This window comes from Cavia porcellus, unplaced genomic scaffold (genome assembly GCF_034190915.1).
Source record: "Cavia porcellus strain 051 isolate PalLab524CR breed Dunkin Hartley unplaced genomic scaffold, mCavPor4.1 scaffold_5, whole genome shotgun sequence".
Taxonomy (NCBI): domain Eukaryota; kingdom Metazoa; phylum Chordata; class Mammalia; order Rodentia; family Caviidae; genus Cavia; species Cavia porcellus.
Genome location: NW_026947488.1, coordinates 73,904,916 through 73,926,431, shown reverse-complemented (window position 1 = coordinate 73,926,431; position 21,516 = coordinate 73,904,916). Strand labels below are relative to the sequence as shown.

At 38.3% G+C, this 21,516-nt stretch overlaps 2 protein-coding genes across 8 annotated transcripts in view; one reads left to right on the top strand and one right to left on the bottom strand.

Moving 5' to 3' along the window:
• The window catches only part of Hltf (helicase like transcription factor), a 95,476-nt gene extending 91,664 nt beyond the window's left edge, over positions 1-3,812 (top strand). For all 4 annotated transcript variants that reach the window (XM_013159901.2, XM_005006723.3, XM_013159900.3 and 1 more), the window contains one exon: positions 1,519-3,812. In XM_013159901.2, the coding sequence (XP_013015355.1) occupies positions 1,519-1,671 (153 nt within the window). In that variant the 3' untranslated portion in view covers positions 1,672-3,812. The remainder of the gene's footprint in view (positions 1-1,518) is intronic.
• Positions 3,813-5,936: 2,124 nt separating this feature from the next.
• Positions 5,937-21,516, bottom strand: part of Gyg1 (glycogenin 1) — a 33,627-nt gene continuing 18,047 nt past the window's right edge. For 3 of the 4 annotated variants that reach the window (XM_063249162.1, XM_063249165.1, XM_063249164.1), the window contains 3 exons: positions 9,451-9,670; positions 7,020-7,070; positions 5,937-6,752 (listed from right to left, as the gene is read on the bottom strand). In XM_063249162.1, the coding sequence (XP_063105232.1) occupies positions 6,579-6,752; positions 7,020-7,070; positions 9,451-9,670 (445 nt within the window). In that variant the 3' untranslated portion in view covers positions 5,937-6,578. The remainder of the gene's footprint in view (positions 6,753-7,019; positions 7,071-9,450; positions 9,671-21,516) is intronic. The other variant, XM_063249163.1, reaches the window with a different exon arrangement.

The following is a 21,516-nucleotide window of genomic DNA, read 5'->3' as shown; positions in this document are numbered from 1 at the left end:
ACATGTGCTGCAGTGGGCTGTTACAATTGAGAGCTCTTAAAGGTTTGCCATCACTGCTAGGGTAGCAAATCCCATTTGAGAAATATTATTTAATCCCAGCACTCTGGAAAGCTGAGGCAGGAGGAATGCAAGTTGGTATATTGCCAGCTTGGACAATATACCAAGACCTTGTCTCAAAAGTTTGAAAAGTTAACATGTAAAAATTAACTCAGGATGTAGCACAATGTAAAGGCCTTGGATCAATCCCAAATTTCCCCTTTCCAGAAAGACAAGATACTATTTTTGATTTACTGAATTTGATTCCTTTGAGCTGGGCGTGGTAGCACATGCCTGTAATCAAAGCACTTGGGCTGCTGAAGCAGGAGGATAGCTGCAAGTTCGAGACCATCCTGGATTGTATAGTGAATCCAGGCCATTCTAAAATACATAACAAGACCCTCTTTTTATTTAAAAAAAATTTTTTTGATTCTTTTCAGAATTCTTTTGTTTATAAATAAGGGGTCTTTTCATTCAGGACCATGGATAGTATCTCCCTCTTTTTATTTAGATCTTTTATGTATTTATTTTGTTGTTTTGTTGAGACAGTATCTCAATTTGAACTCATTATATAGTCCAAACTGGCCTTGAACTCACAGCAATCTTGCCTCAGCCTCCCACGTGCTGGGATTAGGTGTGCACGCCATTATGCCCAGCTTATTTATTTTAATAGAGTTTTATAGTACAATTTATTTTGTTATTACAGTAACTGGGCTTTTTCTACAGTATTGAATAGTAACAGTTCTATTCTTGGTTTGTTCCTATTTTTGTTGTGCTTTTATTGTCTCACATTAAACATGTCTTTCATAGTTCGTAGTAGATATCCTTAATAAGATTGAGGATATGTCTTTTATTCCCAGGTTGAGGACTTTTTAAATTAAACTTTTATGAGAAATGTTGAATTTTATTAAATATATCTTAATCTGATGGGATTAACACTTTTTTGTTTCTCTTTAATTTGTTAATATTACGAATTATACTGAATAAAAAAGACTCGTATTTCCAGGCATTTTTTATTTGCTATCTATTGCTAAATTCATTTTGCTAATAGTCTGGTTACAGAGTTGCCGATATATAGCTTGTTTTTTTGCTTGAATCTGGAGATAAGGTTATAAATGTGACTTCTGTCCTTCCAGCCATTTGCTATGTAAGGAAAAGCCAGGCTTGGGTGCTGTAGGAAAGCAATGCTTAGCTCTAGAATCATAATCTTATGTTATAAATATTCCCCTTGCACATTGAGAAAAGAGGGGCTAAACAGCTTCTTTTAAGTTGTTACTGAACATTTTTGAAAGCCAAAATATGCTTCTAAGACTGGATTCCCTTTATTTTTTACTGTTTATGTTGGCAGTATTAGAATATTTTATCCTTCATGATTCTCAGTAGTAGTTCATTTTTTAGTAAGCCTTAAAATTCAAATTTTAAATTCTGTCACCTAAAAAACATCCAATTTCACCTTTTAAAAAATCTTGTTTCTTTTTAAAGTTCATTGTGAAGGATTCTGTTGAAGAAAATATGCTGAAAATACAAAACACAAAAAGAGAACTTGCAGCTGGAGCTTTTGGGACTAAAAAGACAAATGCTAATGAAATGAAACAAGCTAAAATTAATGAAATCAAAACTTTAATTGATTTATAATATGTGGATTTTAGTAAGGTGAGTTTTATCAGATACGTAAGTGCAGGATATGAGAAAATAGATTTAGGAGTAAGATCTAGAATGTCTTCTGTGCAGAACATACTGTTTTATATTAGTAAACAGGTGTTACTAACACATAATATCTTTTATATATGGATATATTTTTAATGATAATTCAAATAGCAATAAGTTCTGTTATATATTGTGGCCTAAAATAATTTTTTGAGGTAAAAGGTTACTTTGTTATTCAGCTTTTCATGGATAACCCTATGCTGAGTTTTTTTTTTCATATATCTGCTAAGTACTCAGCTTTTTCGTATTTCAAATAAAATCAGATCTGTTATTCTTTGAGCAGTGGAGAGTTTGGTATATAGGACACATTTGGTTTTTCAGCAAAGAGTCTGATTCGTAATGCAGCGGATTCACAGTTCTTGTAAAGGATTTATATGATTTTTATTGACTTTCAAACCATATTTGCATTCCAAAACCAAACTTTAAATGAGAGACCAAATTCTAAGCTAACAAATTACTTCGAACTTTTCTTTTAAACAACTTCACTGAGATAGTTTATATAGGTAACTTTTTTCCCCCCTGTGCTGGTGATGAACCCAGTAGCTTGGCACTGAGCTATGTCCCCAGCCCTGTTGTTATATTTTGAGACAGTCTTGCAAAAATCACTGTTACCAAGGATGGGCATGTCTAATCTTGGTTTCCTAGAGTGCTAGAATTACAGGTATGAGCCACCACACTTAGCTTATATCTGTAACTTTAGGTTTTGAAAAACTTAAAGACTGTGTTAAAGCACTATTTTCTCCATTTTAGTCAAGTGGTACTATGTTGTTTAAATGTAATTTGACATAGACATGAGATATATAGCCTACAGGGCTAAGAGGAAACCAGTTCTACCCAATTTAATTTGAATATCTAAATTATGGAGTTTGAAGAGATAATTCTATAGATAGATAATCTTTATTTGTATAGATTTTTGGGGAATAACTATACATTTTTATAATTCGGAAGACTGCTGTATGTGAGAGGCGTGATATCTGGATGGAAGTTAGGCTGGATGACTTCCAAAGTCATTTCAACTCTTAAATAAAGCATCTTAATCCTGAATGTAAAAATTTCTTTGTTATGTGTGTTTGAAATCAGAATTTGATTTTGTAACTTTGGTAACTCATTCCTCCATTTTTGTTGTTATTATAAACAAACTCATAGTAGCTGCCACAGAATTCTAGATAACTTTTGGGTCATATCTAAAAGAAGTAAGCTATAAATTTAGCACCTGTGTTAGGTAGTCCATGGCTTTATTTCCAAAATAAATACTTCCTGTAATAAGAGATGCTTTGTGCTTGGTATAGACTTAACATCTGAAATTTTACTTACAGTGTTAAAAGTGGCTTGACTGAAAGATAATAGAGGCAAATTGTGTTACAGGGTACATATCTAAGGTATGTGTCAAATATGTCACCAGCTAAGTCCTTTCCCCCGGGTCCTATCTCTTGCTCCAAGGAAGCACATTGCCATCAAGAATTTTCTCAATCTTTTTTTTTTCCTGAGAGGTAACGAAAAGTAGAGGGCTCATATTCATTAACATCAATAAAGACCTTTTTGCTGGGATGAGAGAGCATTAACTTGAGGTTGGTCAGCTAGCATTAGAGCCCTAGGGAAGTTCTTTACCTGGTATGTCTAGCATTAAAACAGGTTCATCAGAATCTTATTAAATGTGATATATAGTTTCTCTGTATACTAATATTACAGTGAAATTGAGGCATTTTTGAAAAAAAAAGTCTGTTAGTCTTGATTACAGAAGCAGAGCCAGTTAAATTCAACTGTCAGGTAAAGCATCTTACCCAAATACTTAAGAGTTGTGTTTTTAAACATGTAAGTTTGGCAAGTCATTTAAAAATGTTTTGTTTTTGTATAGTCCTATTAAATGGTGTTAAATAATTTAATTCATCTCAAGAAAATATATACACCACTGCAATGAGAACTATGCTTATGCTGTTAATGCTCTTTGTTACATAGAATAGCAGCTTTAGAAATACATTGAAAACACTGTATTTCCAGTTGTGGTTCAAACTGAATTGTGATTTAAACTGGATTGTTTTAAATTTAAAAATAAATGTTTCAAAAACTGATTACCTTTCTCCCTGCCATGATTTGACTTTTCTCTTTAAATGCAAATTTTATTAAACTTCATTTCTATGAAGATGTTTAACATTTTACCTGTGTATAAAAAATACTGTTAATAGAGTCATATTAATACCTTTTGCTTGGTTTTAACTGGGTTCAACTTCTTGTTCAAAAATAAGTGAATATTTAAGGTTCACTTTAATGCTTTGAGCTGACACTAGTCCTAGTGAATTTCTTCAACTATACGGGAAAAAATAGCTGTGATGATACATATACAAATGGCACTCTAAACCACTGTAGATTTGCCCTAAAAATTATAATCAGATTGGAAATGATGCAAATATCCTGTGTAGTTTATTACCCATGAGTATTAATGAAATTATAGTAGGCAGTGAAAACTTTTATGTTGGGATATGTCAGAGACATTGGTGTATTTTTTTCCTCTAAGTACTTGCCAAAGTTCTTTGTTAGCCAGACAGATTTGATGTCTGGCTCATAATTTACCAACCTTAAATTTTTAATACATTAACTTTATATCTTTAAAGTTTCAGTGAGGAAGTATTAGGTGAAAGGGGAATTAAGACCAATATTCACCTTATACATGAATTAGACCTTGGTCAGGCATGGAGCTGATTCCCAAAGGAAAGAAATGGATTTAGCCTTTTGAGTAAGCAAGTTTGTCTTACAGCCAACATCTGCTGATGCACCACTGTTTACAAAAGATTTTTAAAAGGGTATATTGATAGCCTCCACTAATGTATGTTTTATAATTTGAGCTGCTTTTAATACATCTAAGTAACTCTGTCATTTTGGGCTTCCTGAAGAGTTTGCAGTGCAGCTATGCAGCTTTGTTGGAAAAATCAATAATACTTCAATGAAGACATCCTTGAAAGATTGGGAAAAGAAAATGTTAGCTTAGGTCAGTGATTTCCCACATAACTTGACACACTTTTATGCATATTACAGACTGTTTTCTTTGGTAAACTAGTCATTATTTGTGATTCTACAAGTTAATGGCTTTGGCTAAACTGACAACTTCGTTTCATGCTTTATAATAATTAGGGCACAGTAATACGACACAAACTGGTACAGTGTCCAACCCCGTCCATTTGATGTTTTGACCTCTTTAAGTTAAAAAACAAAACAAAAAACAACCTGGAGTCATTTCTAAATATACTTTATTTGGATATATATGGCCACAAGACCAACGTGGCATTCTTTATCTGAAGACTAGGTTTCTTTTCAGTTTAACCAAGGGCTCAGTAACCAAAAGGCAGGAGACTTTGGCCTAGCTAAAAATACCTAGAAGTCTTTGTAGCCACAGCACCAGAAAATGGAAACAATCTTTGGTTAATGTTCATGAACTTGATGTTGGCAACTATTCCCTGTTAGTCCAGATAACTTTTATCTTCAGAAGTCATTTATTATTTTATGTTTCATAATTTTAGGTAAATCCTCAGGTTCTTTTTCACTTCTTGTAACCATCTTGTAACCATGTGTCCTTGAGTTATTCTGGTCTCCGGATACTGAAACCCCAGGGTATTCATTCAGCCACATTAAATAGAAAGGACCCAGGCAGCCAGTAGGAAACTGTCAAAAAGGAAGTAGCAAAAGGCTCGGCCACAAAAGCCACTGGAGTATCCGCTAAAATTACAAGTTCCTGTTATATTCTACTTTTATTCAGTAGAATTATTTCTGATTATTTAGTTTCAAAGGATTATTTTGGATCCACCCCTCCTTCCTTTGCAACCTAGGATTTATACTTCTTTCATTCTGGATAAAAACACTAGAAGAAATTGGGTCTAATACTGATTGTGACAGTCCTGAAAGATTACTGAACATGTTCAAAGATGCACAGTGAGGTTGATGCTTTTAACATCACCATATGCTGACTACTTGGGGATGTAATGTGAGGGGTAGTAGATAGATTGGACCTCACTATTTTCCATCTTTCAGATCCAGCACCATCACTGGAAAACATTAGATTTAAATTTCTTGGGTAGCAATTTATAAAGCATACCTGTGTCATGCTTTATACTTTAACATGTGACCAATCTCACAAATTATAGAAAAATCCCCTAATAGATGTTTTTCAAGGGCTAGGTGGGAAATTAACTAAACAACAAAGGTATGGCAATAAGTCTTTATTTTTCATACAGGGTATTAACTGCAGGTAACCATCAACACACTGCGATTTTCAGATACACAGAACTGAACAAAAGCGTATCAACATGCTGCCTCTTATGGTGTATAGAAAACTGGTGAACATTTTCAGACACAGGAAATTAAATGGCTAACACCATTTGTTGGTATTATGTGTCACGCAGCAGTGTTATTTAAGGTTGCCTTTACCTAAAGCAGAATTATCACTGGTGATAATTCTAAAATGCAGCTTTTCTGATGGCTATAACAAGCAAGCAAGGGGCAGAAGCCATGTTCTGAAGGGAGACGGATTTGGAACCTGTGTCTACACAAGTTGATACAACCATCTTCAGAGCTTAATGTTGGGTTTCCTCTACTACATACACTGGCAATCAGCATAAGAGGATTTTTGAAACAGCTAGGTCTAGCGTTATAAAACAGAATGCTGTCCATATAATAGAAGTACAGCTTCCTAACTTCTGCTCAGTTCTCACCTGTCGTCCTGCAAAAACCCTTATCTGACGAGTTTTAGTGAAAGCCTGTAACAGACTTCTCAACTCAGGTCTAGATACTAAGTATCAGAAACAAGTTCCTGTGAAAGGTGTGTTCAGAGGAACGTGGCAGTGCTTCTACTGGAGGTAAGTGTCAAGTTTCCGCTTGATGTTGTCAAAGGAGTCTGCTCCCATGTAATCAGCCTGGCCCTGTTCCCACCGCTCCTTCCTTTCCTCTGATGATACAAAAGGCTGTGGTGCAGCTGGGTTCTCCCCAAGGGACAGGTGTGACATGGCTCCTGAAACATGTTCCTAGAAGAAAGAAGTATAATCAGATGCCTTGAAACAGCTGAAAATCACACCATTAAAGAATGTATTAAATTGAAGGTAAGAAAAGCCAGGATGAGTTATCATGCAAAGTAGCAAAAAACTGAAAAAGCATTACATGAAACAAACAAAAAAAGACACAAAAATACAAGGGTCATATGATTTTTTTTCCTAACAAAATGAAGACTTATTGACTCAGTGGAAACATTGGGAGAACAAATTAATTAGGGTTAATGTTTAAGTTCTGCATACCTTTCTACAGAAGCCACAAGAGAAAGCCAGTGTATAGACCAAGTCTGAAAGCTGCAAACAGTTCATTAGAAAGTGTAAGATGGATAGACAAAAGAACACAAGTCTCATGATAAATTCTCAATCTGTGTGGGCTCAGAAAGGTTGAGAACTTAAACAGAAATACACTTGAGATGCTACACTTCAGAGAGAACCTACCCTGAGAGCCACAACACATACACAAATTGTCACATTGTAAGAGGGAAAGCTAAATGGTTTTGAGGCAATGTACCAAATTGTCTGTTCAAGGTTTCATTTTGATTACCAAGTAGCATCTATTCTTGTAGCTTCTGTTAATCTTAGTTTTGAACAACTTTGAATTCGCATCTTCAACTTTTCTTAGTTCATAATTCTCAGCCCTTGTATTACAGAAAGAACAGAATAAATGTAGCAAACAGCAAATCTACACTAAATTAAATTTGACTCATTATATATGGATAGGCAATCAATTTCGAGTATACCAATGACAGAATACTAATACTAAAGTGAGAAGGCTAGAAATTTTGGAGGAAAAAAAAGGTGAATAAATATGGAAACTGCTTTTAACAGAGAACATAGTAGAACAAATTTTGGATACTCGCTTTTTTTGCTTTATATATGTAAGTGTGTGTGTATGTATTTAAATATACCAGAACTCCAAGGAAGTTAGTGCAGGATTGCAGTATACCTACAGTGACTTAAGAAAGTAACTTCCACTGGATCAGTCCTGCCTTTTCCTTTCCTCTGAAACAGGGATGGTAAACCCAGGCTTTTCCTCAGTCCTCTGCTTCAAAATGTGGGGACTCTGAATTTATAGTGAGCTTGCCTCATAGCTAGGCCCTTGAGACCTAGTCAAGGATGTTGGGTCTGACTTAAAATAGCTCAGCACTTTCTTAACACAGTCCCGCTGCCTTGAAGCACCAACTGATAACATGGTGGGATATAATGCATGTACCACTGGTGGCTCACAGCTGCCCAGGAGCAAGATGTAATGAATCACAGCTCCATCATGAATATGTTAACTCTCCCTTCCTTCGCCATGAAAGGTACAGTACTTAGTTCTTGTCTGAATATATGTTAAGCAAGGTCCATCTCAAATTTTGGTAAGGATAACAGTTTGCCAGATCTGGGTTCTAGTCTCACTTCTGCTATTATTTTACACAACTAAGACAAGTAAGCCTCAGGTAATTTATCTGTAAGTGGGATGTTAATCACAGTACTTACTTGGTAGAGTAGACATAGGGATTAACTAAGAATGCTAACTTTTATTAAGCACTGTTCCAACTCGTGTACAAGTGTTAATTTATGGACCATACTTACTTAAGAAATGCTTAAAATAAAAGGTGTCTCCCTTTCTCATGTCTGTATTTTGGTACAAATTCAAGTGACATGACTAAAATCTATACCTTAGGAAAGAGAACAATCCCTTATAATGCTATAATGATAGCCAGGTAATTAACCAATTTCCTGTTTGTAATTTCTTGTTTAGTTGTTTTTGTATCTTGATGTTTAATGAGCAGTTTAATTCCTCATTCTCTTCCAATGCATCCAAAAGAAAAAAACCTCAGAGAAGGACCTTAGTTAAAGCCAGAAAACATGCTTTAAAAGTTTATTATAAATGTTAACGCATCATCTCTCTGTTAAAAAGATTCACAAACCTATAGATTCAGAGTAGTATAAACAGGAAATAATATAGAAAAGTAAAAGAGAAAGGATAGAAGGGAAAAGAAAAAAATGCAAGTTATTTATACCATTAGTGTCACTTAGTTCACTGAATAGGAAAGGTTGTGCTAATATTGAATGAAGAAATTTTTATGCCCATATTTTGTACTTGAGTGACTAAAGATAATGATGTGTAATTTATCAACAATTGTTACTTTTTCATTATTTTGTTGTGAAAATTTGTTTTACCTTTTTAATATTAATAAAGTAAAAAAAAGAAAAGTATTGTACATATTGTACATGTCACTGAAGCCATTTTTCTAAGCAGATGGCAAATATAAGATAGGTGTATTTAAATGTCTGGAGTTTCTAAGATATTAAACGGGCCTTTTCTCTCTCCTCCAGGGGAAAGCCCGCTACCACTGAGCTACATCCCCAGGCTGTTTTATATAGACTTACTAAAAATAATCTCAGACTCTTTCTTTTTGGACAATGGGCTAAGAATTTTATAGTTATAATGTACAGGTATATTTTAAAAGAATTCTAAGAATATTTCTTATACTACCAGATACAGTGAAATTTACCACACGAGTATACTTTTACTCGTGTAGTGGTATTTTTCCATTCTGAGATTTTTTCACAAAAATCTTACATTTTTAAAAAGTACTAAATATGCCAAAACTCTATGACATACCGAGCTTTCAAAGGTACAGCGCTAATTTACATGAAAGAAAAGAATAAACAAAGAACTTACCACATTTTTGGGTGAGCAGGTGTCTTTGACAAGTCCGTAATGTTGAAGCAGAGGTGAAACACTGGTGGTAAAGATGTCCCACCACAGGTTGAGAAACTCTGGATGAGTCACATTGGGGTCATGGGACTCACTCTTCACGCTTTTTGTTTGGGGATCATAAGTATAATTCCATGGTTTGACTCGTCCCAGGAAATGCACCACTTTGGCATTTGCCCCAAACCTGCCAAGTGAACACAAGTTGAAATGGTCACTGGACTCTGAGCATAGACAGACAGTCTGGCTTCATTCTGTAATCTTAATAGTGCACCTTCCATTCTGTAGTAGCAGTTGCAAAAGAAACAGCTTCACTGTTAAAAAAAAAAAAAAAAAAGATGCTTTAGAGATTTTTCAATTATGTGTTAAATATACATAAAAATGCAAAAGTAGTAGTAGATCAGTGCAACAACATAAGCACAAAATCCTCCTGGATAGGAAAGGCACAATACCTAGAAAATATTTGGTATTTCTAGGAAAGCTGAAAATGCTTATGCTCTGCCACCCAGAAGCTAAATTCCATGTACAACAGGAAACATAACCACAATGTTTATGGCAGGAGCGTTGTTTAAAACAGTCATAAACACCTGCCCAATTCTTAGGTTATTGCTCCACAAGTATGTGCTACTTGTAGCCTTCACAGTGGAAGTACACTTTCCAGCGGAAGCTGCACATGGCATTATGGACTGGTCTGGCCAATGGTCGGTGGGCAGCAGTGAGAATGCTTTTTACAGAAGCATTCTGTAAAATTGGTTCGGTTCACAAATAATACTAAGAATAAAGAATCAACAAATGAGATGATATCAAATTAAATACAAAGCAAAGAAAACAATCAACAGGGTGAAGAGACAACCTACAAAATGGGGGGGGGGGAATTCCAGCTACTTCTTGGAGACTAGTCCTACTGTAGAATGTATAAAGAAAAAATTAGACCTCCTAAAATAAAAAGATTCCACCAGAAAATGGGTCATGGAAATACACACTTCACAGAAGTAATAGAAATGGCCATTAAATACATGAAAAAATGTTCAGCATCTTTGGCTATTGGACACATACAAATCAAAACCAACACTGATCCTCCATTTTACTCCAAGGAGAATAGGTGTTCATGAAAGACTCCATGATAGATGCTGTGTGAGGCTGTGGAGAAAAAGGAACCCTTGTACATTGTTGGTGGGAATGTAAACTAATACAGCCACTATGGAAATCAGTATGGAGATTTTCCAGGAAACTAACTAGAAATTCCATTTGATTCAGGTATTTTCTTTCTAGGTATCTTCTCAAGAGTTAAAAAAAAAAACATTATAGTGATACATGCATACTCATGCTGGTAACAGCACAACTCACAACAGCTAAATTATGGAAGTGTCCTGTATGTCTGTTAATAGATGGATGGATGAAGAAGATGTGGCACTTATACACAATGGAGAACTACTGTGCCACAAAGGGTAAATGTGAGTCATTTGTAGGAAAATGGATCTTAAGCCGTAATATTAAGTAAAATAAGTCAGACATAGAAATATAAATACTACATGTTTTCTCTTATATGAGAAACCTGTTTTACAATATTAATTTACAGTATTAATTTAATACAGTATTAACTTAAAAAGCCAAATAAAATTTGTAGGAAATAGCCTTTGTGGAGATGGGACAGAGGTCTGGAAAGAGGTGGGAGGGGAAGTACCAGTTCCCCAAGATGAATGTAATTTTCTCCTTTTATTTTATATTCTCTAGCATTCTGGACACAAATTGACATCAAGTTTTTGTATTACATACTTGTAGAAGTTTCCTGTACCTGAAACGTGTTCAGAGGTTTCTGAAAATAAGTTACCACTGAGAACCAATTACATTCTTAATGTAGGCTATCTAAAGATTTGTGTACATCATTTAGGTTCTGTTCTCACTATACTCCATTCTTCCATAATTATATATAAAACCAAAATGACTAGCGGTGTTTTCATAAAGTACATTAATAGGAGTTTCCCTGCGGTCACATTTCCAGAAAGGAACATGTAAAAGTGAAAAATTCTCACGTATTACCTGTATGCTTTCTGTCAGTGTGAATTCATGTTTTCTCAAGTCATAGAAAAAACTAAAAGCTTTCTAACATTATATAGATAGGGGACCTGTCCAGTGTGAGGTTCTTCATTATTTCAAAGTAAGTGAAAGAACTAAGGGTTTCCCACATTGACTGCATACATCTGACTTCTCTTTTCTGTGAATTTTTTCACACTTTTGAATGCATTGTGAAAAATGTGTCTTTCAAACATTGCTCACATCTGTTCAGATTCTCTTGATATGATATTTCTCATGTATGTAATGATACCAGTACTTTTTTTTGAGACTGACTCTCACTGTGTAGTCCAGGTGAGCTTCACACTCATGGGAATCCTCTTCTTCCTAAGTGCTGGGATTACAGGCATGGGCCACCATGCCCAGCTTAGGAATGCAATTGCTATATATCAAAAAAATATACCAAAACAAAAAGCCCCACTAACTGAACGAAAAATGCACATCTGCTATTCTTCAGGGGGAAAAAAACTATTGAAAGACAATAGGAAAATAAAAAGTTATACAAAAAAATGAAACAAAAATAAAAGTGCTGTCCGTTGTGGCACACGCTTCTGTACAGACACTATTTCACAGTAAACAGTGTCTTCAAAAGCCTGGTCCTGTACTAGATGGGAGGAAATCTTTGCATATAACAACAATAAAGATGGCTACAAGAACTGCCAACGGGAAAATCAGAAACTCAGAAGGGCACAAGCCAGCTGCAGCAGGCAGAGGTGCAGGGCGACAGGATGGAACCTCGAGCTTGTGCAGCAGATGGGGCCTGGAAAGCTGGTGGTAATCCAGGAATTCAAGCAGGGAACACCTGTGTGCACTGCCATATCCTCTGGGCAGACCGGGGAAGCCCCTCTTCCCAGGGGAATAGGGAATAGGGAAAGCAAAGTAAAACAGGACAAATCCTTGGTGGGTGGGGCTCACATATTAGATTTCAGTGGATTTACATAGGAACATAGATCAAAATAATGCAGACCGTTTATGTAACATTTTCTAATTCCTAGAGTTTATTTTTTTTAAAAACTCCTGGAGTTTGTGTTTTTAAAAAGAGGCCTATTAAATACATATCATCTGAGAGTTTACTATGTTTGGGGAACCAGTGCTTTAAGGACATGGTTGAGAATAAAACTCCTACAAAGTAGACTTTGTTAATGTGCTAGATCAGGCACAAACTGAATTGCCCAGGACCATACACAGTGGTCCAATCTATTTGCACACCAAGTCTGCCAGTGCTCTCTGCTTTAGGCAGAAAAGGACTCTTGGTCTCTGGTTGTGCTATCCATGAGCCTACATGGCTCAAATTCTCTGTGACTCGTTTAAGGGCCTCTGCGACCTCCCTGCATTCATGCTGGTTAAATGGCACAGACAGAGTCTGGCAGGATTTTGTCTCTTCATGAAGCCTGAGCTGCTCTGACTACCCTATACTGTTGCCACTTCAAAAATATGTAAGAAAAAGAAAGCCTTCTTGTAAAATTCCTTCTTCATAAGGGAGATTATTCCACATTACATTTCTTCTGAAAATGAAAAGATTACCTGATATCCTCAAGCTTATTCTGTAGACACAGTATATTTTCCACGAACATAATTTTATCCTTGAAAGGATGTACATTATAGTGGCCAAACTTTGCATACATAGGGCAATCAACTAAACTGGCAAGAGTTACGCCTAAGGCACTACATCAATGTGTGTTCCCCCAAGTGGCTTTGGTCCTTGCAGGGAAAGAGGTCATGCACAAAAAGTAACAGAACAATCAAGGCAACAAGTCAGGGCTACCAAGGCCATGCTGATGTTAAGGGATGTGAGAATTCTGAAGCAGTAACTGGTGGGATTTTCAAAGGAGACTCTGTGCAGGAAGTGGGACTAGGACAATGCCTGGAAAAAACGAGTAGGATTCGGATAACCGTTCTCAGATGTGTTCTAATGAGCATGAGGAAACCCATCCCAGAGATGTGTGTGTTACAGGGTGGGTGGGCAGGTATTGCTTCGTTGCAATAGCCTGAAGCCTAAAACCTGAATATTGCACGAAGAATCCGGCCTGTCTTCCTTTCCTTCTGCACGCATTTCACCCCTCCTGACTCAACTTCATTGCCTAGAGTCATAGCATTTCTTTGCTTATCATATATTAACCAATCACAGCCTTACCTATATACTGATAATCTGTATTACATCAACCTATACTAATACAAACATAATACATAGTTACAACATGGTAGCAAGGACAACTAAAATAAATTAAAACATGAACGGAGTGTGAATGCTATTCCTTTCTAACCTCTTCCCCAGGCAGTTCACAGATGATTAAGCAGTATTAAAAGAGTAAAAGCTCACAAATATGAATACTCACACAGGCCAGGCACTAGAGTTAGCATTTGCACGGTTTACTTCATTTAGTCTCCAGAACCACTATGTGAGGCAACTATGGCACAAAGTTAAATAACTCATCAAGGATGAGGTGACTGCTGAGGTGACAGGGCAGGGATTCCACCCAGGCAGCCTAGCACCAGAGCCAAAGCTCTTAACCAGGATGTTTTTATAAGGCAGTTTCAGAATAATAAGGGTTTTGCCTGCGACTGACATTTGCTAATTCATGCATTAATTTCCACCTATAGTCAGTTTAAAAGTGGAAAAGGGAATACCCAAGTTGTCAAGGACCTAGCCATGGAAGGTCCCCAAGAAGAAAAAAAGTTACAAAGCAGGCCGGTTGGCACTAACAGTCTGAAGAAAGACTATTTTAAGAAGGACGCACTTTGTACAAAGATTAGAGAAGACATGGAAGGATGAAAAAGAAATGGATGTTTTTTAGGACCATGGCGTCCCTTAAGTAGACTGTGCTGGGCAGTATTTAAGGCCTCCTCATCGGCTGTCTATCACCTCAATCTGTAAACTGGGTCTTTCAGAATAGGTAGAAAAATAGGCAGACACAATGGTCCAATCTATTTGCACACCAAGTCTGCCAGTGCTCTGCTTTAGGCAGAGAAGGACTCTTGGTCTCTGGTTGTGCTGTCCATGAGCCTACATGGCTCAAATTCTCTGTGACTCGTTTAAGGGCCTCTGCGACCTCCCTGCATTCATGCTGGTTAGCTGCTCTCCATCGGGCCTTCCTCTGAGTGTCATCAGGAGTGCCATCCGGGCACATCCATAGCCTGCAGTGCGGCTCCAGGTTTGTGCTCCACCATCAGATTATCTTTGTGTTCAAGTGTCTCTTGGAGGCTAAATTACTGCTATCTTCTGTGGTCAGAAAGCTCCTCTCTCAAAATACATTTTTTAGGTAGGCACTGGATAGTCATTTCATTGACAAAGCAGCCTTAATTTTAAGAAATTCTTTAAGTTTGTTTGAGGTAGAAATTGAGAGCTTAAGTGGCCTGTCTATGGATGGAACAGCCCTTTCTGCTTTAAGGCAGAAAATTCTTGGGTGCAAGTAAGACAGGGCAGGGTGGGGAGGCACCAAAAGGTGCGCAGAGCTGTGGACGGTGGCACAATGGAGGGTGATACAGCCTCCCAACAATGATCTGAATTTCTGCAACAAAGCAACAATAACAAGATGGAACACGTAAGCAGGTTTCCTAGAAAAGCTAGCCGGAGCCAGGTATTGAGGGTGGAGCAGAACAGCCCGTGAGGATTCAGAAGTGTGGAGGCACAGACAGCATGACAAGAGCAAATAAACCACACACAAACCATCAAGAGGCTTCAGGTATCTTGAGTTCGGGCTCTACATAGCCCTATTTCTGTCCAGTATGGAAAAGGAACTCCATTTTTGGATGCTTTAAGTATTTGGGTTACCTGAGCCACCACACACTTGACATCTATAGGAGTGAACAGCAGCAGAGAGCATAGGTACAAAGCTCTGTGCGGGGAGCAGGTGTGGTGACTGCCAGTTGTGGGCCATCAGGCCACCCCGCAGGCCCTCGACAGGAGGGCAGAGCAAATGGGACAGAAGGCAGCTGCTATGTGGGAGACAGAATGAGGCTTGAGGAGAAGCTGGAAGGAAGCGCACTGGAGTTTTATACATAATAGTCATCAAAGTATGTTCTTGGAAATTATCTAGGGCCATCCTTGGCTGGGTGCAAGGGACGAACACTTTCTGGGCCCAAACCAGCTATCTCACAAGGCCTAGGAGTTCCTTTAACTACACACCTATTTTCTAACTGTACAACCAGGTCATGCTTATTTACACAGCAAAAGAGCCTGAAGGACTTACTCTATAGGCTTTCCTGATGATGTGTACCACACAAAGAAAGTGAGTGAAAGGTCTCAAATACTTTCTTCAATCTAGAGTTTCAATTAATCAAGATATGAGTTTCAAATAATTATTATGGTTTCTATCATCTTAATCAGTTCACTCTTCAACATTTATGAATATCCAAAATAATCCTGTCAAAATAAGGAACAGGGGCATAAGTAAAAATGGAAGTTACTTTTTGCTTCAAAGAATAATTTAGGAATTGGGGATGCTGTTCAGTGGAAAAGCTCCTGTCTAGCACGTGTGAGGCCCTGGATTGGGTTCCTGCACTATAGGAAAAAAAGCCTCAAAGTGAATTTGGGAGCACACTCACAGAAGGGTGACCCATAATATTTCTACTGATGTCTTTTACCCACCGAAAGCAATAAGCAGGTATCAGTCACCTGTTAGGCTAAAAGCAAAATAGCTGAAAACTGTTAAGGGAAATGTGGAGGTAGGAAGACAAATCCAATCTGTCCTCAACTCAGAACCAGGATAACAGAGCCCCAATTTATCCACCATATTATCAGCCAGGAGAAAAAAAGTTGGGTATATATTACAATTGTCTCTAAATTACTGAGCCATTCATTCTGACTCAGTAAGGGTGATTTATCTCAGCTTGCATACATCTCTTAAAATAAATGTTCTAATTTTAACTTGATAGAATCTCTAAAGAGTTGTCCAGATCACAAGACATAGTTTGAACCCAAGCCAGCAATAATACTGCTTATGTTAGCCGGTAAAATAATCCCTGTGACCTGATGTTACCAAGGGATCAGATAGGATTTTCATGACTAGTAGTTGGGAAATGTAGCTTGGAACATGTGGATGAGACAACAAAATTGTTTAGAACGGAAAAGGAATTAACCCAGGAAATACACAGAAGCATTTTTACTTTTCAGTAGGCTTTTTATAAGCAATGTTCAATTAGATGCTAAGAAAGACAGCACTGCTTCTTTGGAACACTTCTCTGAAAACACATGGCGACAGTGCCAAGCACTCTCTTGCCCACTTCAGTGAATCATGATCACTGTTTCACCACTCACACGCACCTTCCCAGGCTTACTCACACAGGCAGGCACAGGCGAACATAAGCGCTTCCTCCTCCTACCACCACCTGTTCTCCCTCACCAAAACATCCCTTCTCTTACTCACCCAGTGCTGAAATCAACAATCATGGACTCAATTATCCCAGGGGTGCGGCTGATCATACAGAGGGGGAGTCACCTGGTGAGGTAGGGACTGTGGGGCACAGAAGACCTCGTGTCTCACCCTGAGAACACAACTGCTTTCCAGTGACCACCAGGAACCTCCTAAGTTTTTCTTGTCTTGCAAGTGAATCCCCTGATAACGCCCTGGGAATCAGAACAATGTCAGCACTCAAACCCAGACTTTACTAACTAGATGAAGCCCCCCCCTTTACACCGCCTACAAGGTCAGTTGCTCTTCACAAACTAGGTCCGAGAAAGACTCACGATGACAGAACACTATGTAGACTCTCTGGCTTCTCATTTACTCACCCAAACTTGCACCGCCTACCACCTTCCGGTCCTAGCTTGGTTCGCGCTGCTACGGCTGAACTGTTCGGCTGTTACCTGAACTGACTGACTCGCCTTGTCTACGAGGTCCCATCCTCTTTTACCTACTTAAGGACATCACTAGGATGCCTCTCCTCAGTTTCCTGCATTTAGGGTTACCCCTCTGCAGGTCATTACCACCAGTAGAAGAATCTGCGATAACATCTGCACTATTTACAAAACAACCATTACCACCCTCTCTTGACCCTCTGTTCCCGCACAGCTGCCGGCAGGCCTAGTTTTCTTTCCCCTTTAAAGTAGATGCCTCAGAGATATGCACGTTCACTGCCTCTGTTCTCTTGGACAAGCTTCAATCGGTTTCCCCTCTTCCTCCTCTGCACCAGATATATTCTTGCCACAGTCATCAGTGACCTCTGCATCCTATGCCAGAGCTAATTCTTAGTTGTTCTCTCTCAGACTGATCACGGCAGCTAACCCAGAGCCAGTCACCCCATGCTTGATGCTTTCTCTGGGTGGGTTCTGCAGCCTCACACTTTCCAGTATCCTCTTAGCTTGCTGTTCCTGGTCTCTTGTTCCTATTCCATTTTCCTGCCTCAGACTTCAACCTTCAGGACTGTTTTCTACCAATAATTATTCCCATGGCTACATCATCTTTTTCCACGGCCGTAAATGCCACCGATAGGCTGACAGTCTCACCGTGTTCTGTCACCTAGACCTCCCTCCTGATTTTCCTACCTACTTATCTCTTCACACTTTTAACTAGGATGTTAATGTATATCTCTCAAACTTCATAAACTCCAAGCCAAATATGTCCAATACATCTTTAATCAATACATCTCTAATCAATCCTTGCCACCACAAACCCGCCTCACTTACTGTCTTTCCCATCTCAGGAAATGAAAATTCCATCATCCCAAGGGCTTGGGTCACAAACGCCTAGTAGTCATATTTGACGTGTCCCAGAAAATATTTGACTTTACAAAAGAAGCTTGAAATCTGGATTTTATATGAAATTACCTGATTTTTAAACATCAAAAACTGAGTTTTAAAAAAAGAAATTCTGTACAGCAGAATCAAAGCACATTTGTAGGACAAACATTACACAGCTTCGGAGGAAGGTTCATCTTCCACTCGATGTTTTTACATGTGGCTTTCCACGAGCGCCCTCTCCTACTGATACAGAAACTTGACTTCTGCCCAGGAGAATCTCAGTCCTTGCATTCTCTTGTCTGTTGTCAGAGCAGCGGTAAAGGATGGGTTACAGCTAGACTCTGAGGTTTGATTTGCTGAACTGAATAAAATAAAATAAAATAAAATAAAATGGAAAATGGAAAAGCCTGGATTGGGCCTGATATGGAAGCTCCATCTAGTGAAGAGAGGTCGGGTAACAGAACAGTTAGCAGTAAGATCCAAGGACAGAGCACAATTAGAGATGAGTCAGAATGAGCAGATGTTCACATTAAGACGTGGGGCTCCTGAGGTCCAAAAGGTATCGCTAACAGCACAAAAGAACAAGATGTCTGCACAGCCACCACTTGATTCTTAACACTTAATGCCTGGTGGGCGGTGCTGTGCAATGTACAGGAAACTGCACACCTAAGCAGCTGTGGACCGGGTTAACCCTTGGCGTCCTACTCGCAGCTGGATACACTGCACAGGCTCCAGAACTGCCAGCGGAGTGAACAGTACATGGGTCAGCAAATGGCTGGAGAGAAAGAAAGGAGTGATTCAGAATACAACAGTCTCAGGGTTTTGGATAAAGATGTAGAAATATAAAAAGGAATTAAAAAGGTTATGGCCGCCATGAAAATCATTGTGGAGAGATCATTAATCAAAGGGGGCCCCAGGGATCACGTAAAACCAATCAAATCAGAAATGTTCAAGAACAATATTGTTTAGAACACTGAAGTTCAGCTTCTAGAAATATTAATTTTAAGTAAGCTTGATAAGGTCTCTGTGAATAAGCTACATTTGTGAATGGATGAGTATCCTCAAAAAAGTTCAAAGCAGTACAATAAAGGGGGAAATTTTTAATTTTCACTAAGCCAGGGTGCTGGTCATATTTAAACAAGTAAAAAAAAGGTAAAGTAAAAATATTTTTATGAAATTATTTGGTAAACTGAGCTTCGTAGCCAATCAATTTGACCAGTCTCAGAAGTGGTATAAAACAATACCACAGAATTTTTTATCTTTACTTTGGGCATGTTTTATATAGCATGCTAAGGCCCAAAGAGCTGGGGCTATGATAGAAAGCTGAGACCACTCTAAGTGACTCATTCTCAAGAGATTTTTTTCCCTAGCATTATATACAAACCAAATTCTATTTTAGAAATAAAAGGAACCCGCCAGGTAGAAAAAAACTTAAAAAAAAAAAAAACCCTAATACTCATTAACAGTCTGCTATATCCCAAATAGGCATTTTCAATAGCACCAATCCATTGAGAAAAACACATTAAGAACTTGTTTCATGAGGCATGTAACTACATATTAGCTTAGAAACCACTAAACAAAACATTGCAGTTCTCAAATTATGCTGTATTAAAGAAGTTCTTCTATTACAAAAGGGTTACTACTTTTGTTTTTCAGAAGCTATGTTTCAGTAATCAGCTAAACTGGTAAAATTTAAGTGATACATTTAAATTTTGTTCTGTCCAAATGGAATGTACAGAAAGGTGTTACAAATGCTAACTCGTGGTTCAAATCCATGGTTAGGTTTGATTCACATTATTCTTGAGGTGAAATTTTGTATAATAGCATTCTGCTAAAAGGCTACTTTGTTTTAAGCCAAATCTCAAGATTCTGGGACATCTAAACACTGCCTTGGTGACCTCATGATACATGGTTAGAGTTGTCAGACAAATTTTCAGCTTCCTCCATTAAATTAAAATGACCTACATCTTTTCATCCCTTCTACAAGTATGAGGAAATGTGGGAGAGAACTCTCTGAAGATAGAACTCTGCAACAAAAATAAAAACATTTTCTGGCAGAGAAGAGAAAATGAGTTCTCTGCTCTGCTTTCAGCATTGCTAAGCAGGCTGTGAGAGGCAACAAGGCTTGGCTTTGAGCGGTGTTATCACGGAAGAGCAGAGCTGGCAACCCCTAGAACAAGCTACGCAAAGCAACACGAGCTCCTGCCAGCCTGCAAGCTGTCTGACGTCTGGCCAGTGAGTGGAGTTGCTCCTCGTTACCTCAATGCGTCATACTCTACAGTGATGGCAATAAACCAGAGGTTTCCAAAATTAGCACTCGCTCGTTAGCCATGAAGAAGGAACCACTCTAGCCACTTTGGTTATTTAGATCAAGCTTTCTCTGGGAAACTCACTTCGAGAACATAAAACAAATGGCTTCCCAAGATAAGGGGATCTCAGTTGCTTCTGATACATCTGCTTCTTGTCTTTCTCTGTTAAGATAAATGTAAGCTGTGTCAACGAAAGCCAGGCTATGTCTGAAAAGTACATAGATTCAGTGTTGGCAAGAAAAATGAAAATCAGAATCAAACTGAATCAGAGGAAAAGAGTTCCTCATGAAACACTGCTTGGGAACAAAACCACTGGAGGATATCAGTTCTCTGTCACCCTGTGGGGTCATTCTAAAGCACTTGGCTCACTGCGTGGTCACTGTGTGGGCAGTGGTCATGCTATTCTTTCTCCTTGACATTCTCACTTTGGTTGCTAAGTTAAATTTAGTCAACTAAATTATATGCAACTTTGCTATCGTAGACAAATTCACCTCTAGAGGGTCAAGCTGCTATGCTTTGTAGGACTACTGTTCAAACTGGCAGGGCTGGCCAGGCACAGTGACACACGCTTGTGACCCCAGCTACTCAGAAGGCTGAGGCAGCAGGAGCACAATTTGAGGTTCGCCCGGGAAGCTCTGTAAGACTATATCCCAAAATGAAAAACAAAATTTGTAGGGCTGGGGATGGAGTGCAGTGATAAGCACTTGCCTAGCATGCATAAAGCTGCATTCACAATCCTCAGACCCACCAAGGGCAGGCCAGTTACGAGGTAATAAGGAGCCAAATAAATCAGATCCACACTCCTATGCAACACAGGTTCGTGTTTACCAGACCAACTACTGAGAGGCAAAAATGATGCGTCTCCTATTCTTCTCTGGACACTGAGCCATTTTCTGTCTGCTTTACTCATATGTTATAGAACTTGCCTATTTCACTGTGGACAGGGAAGAGAACGAGAGGCTATAATGTCAC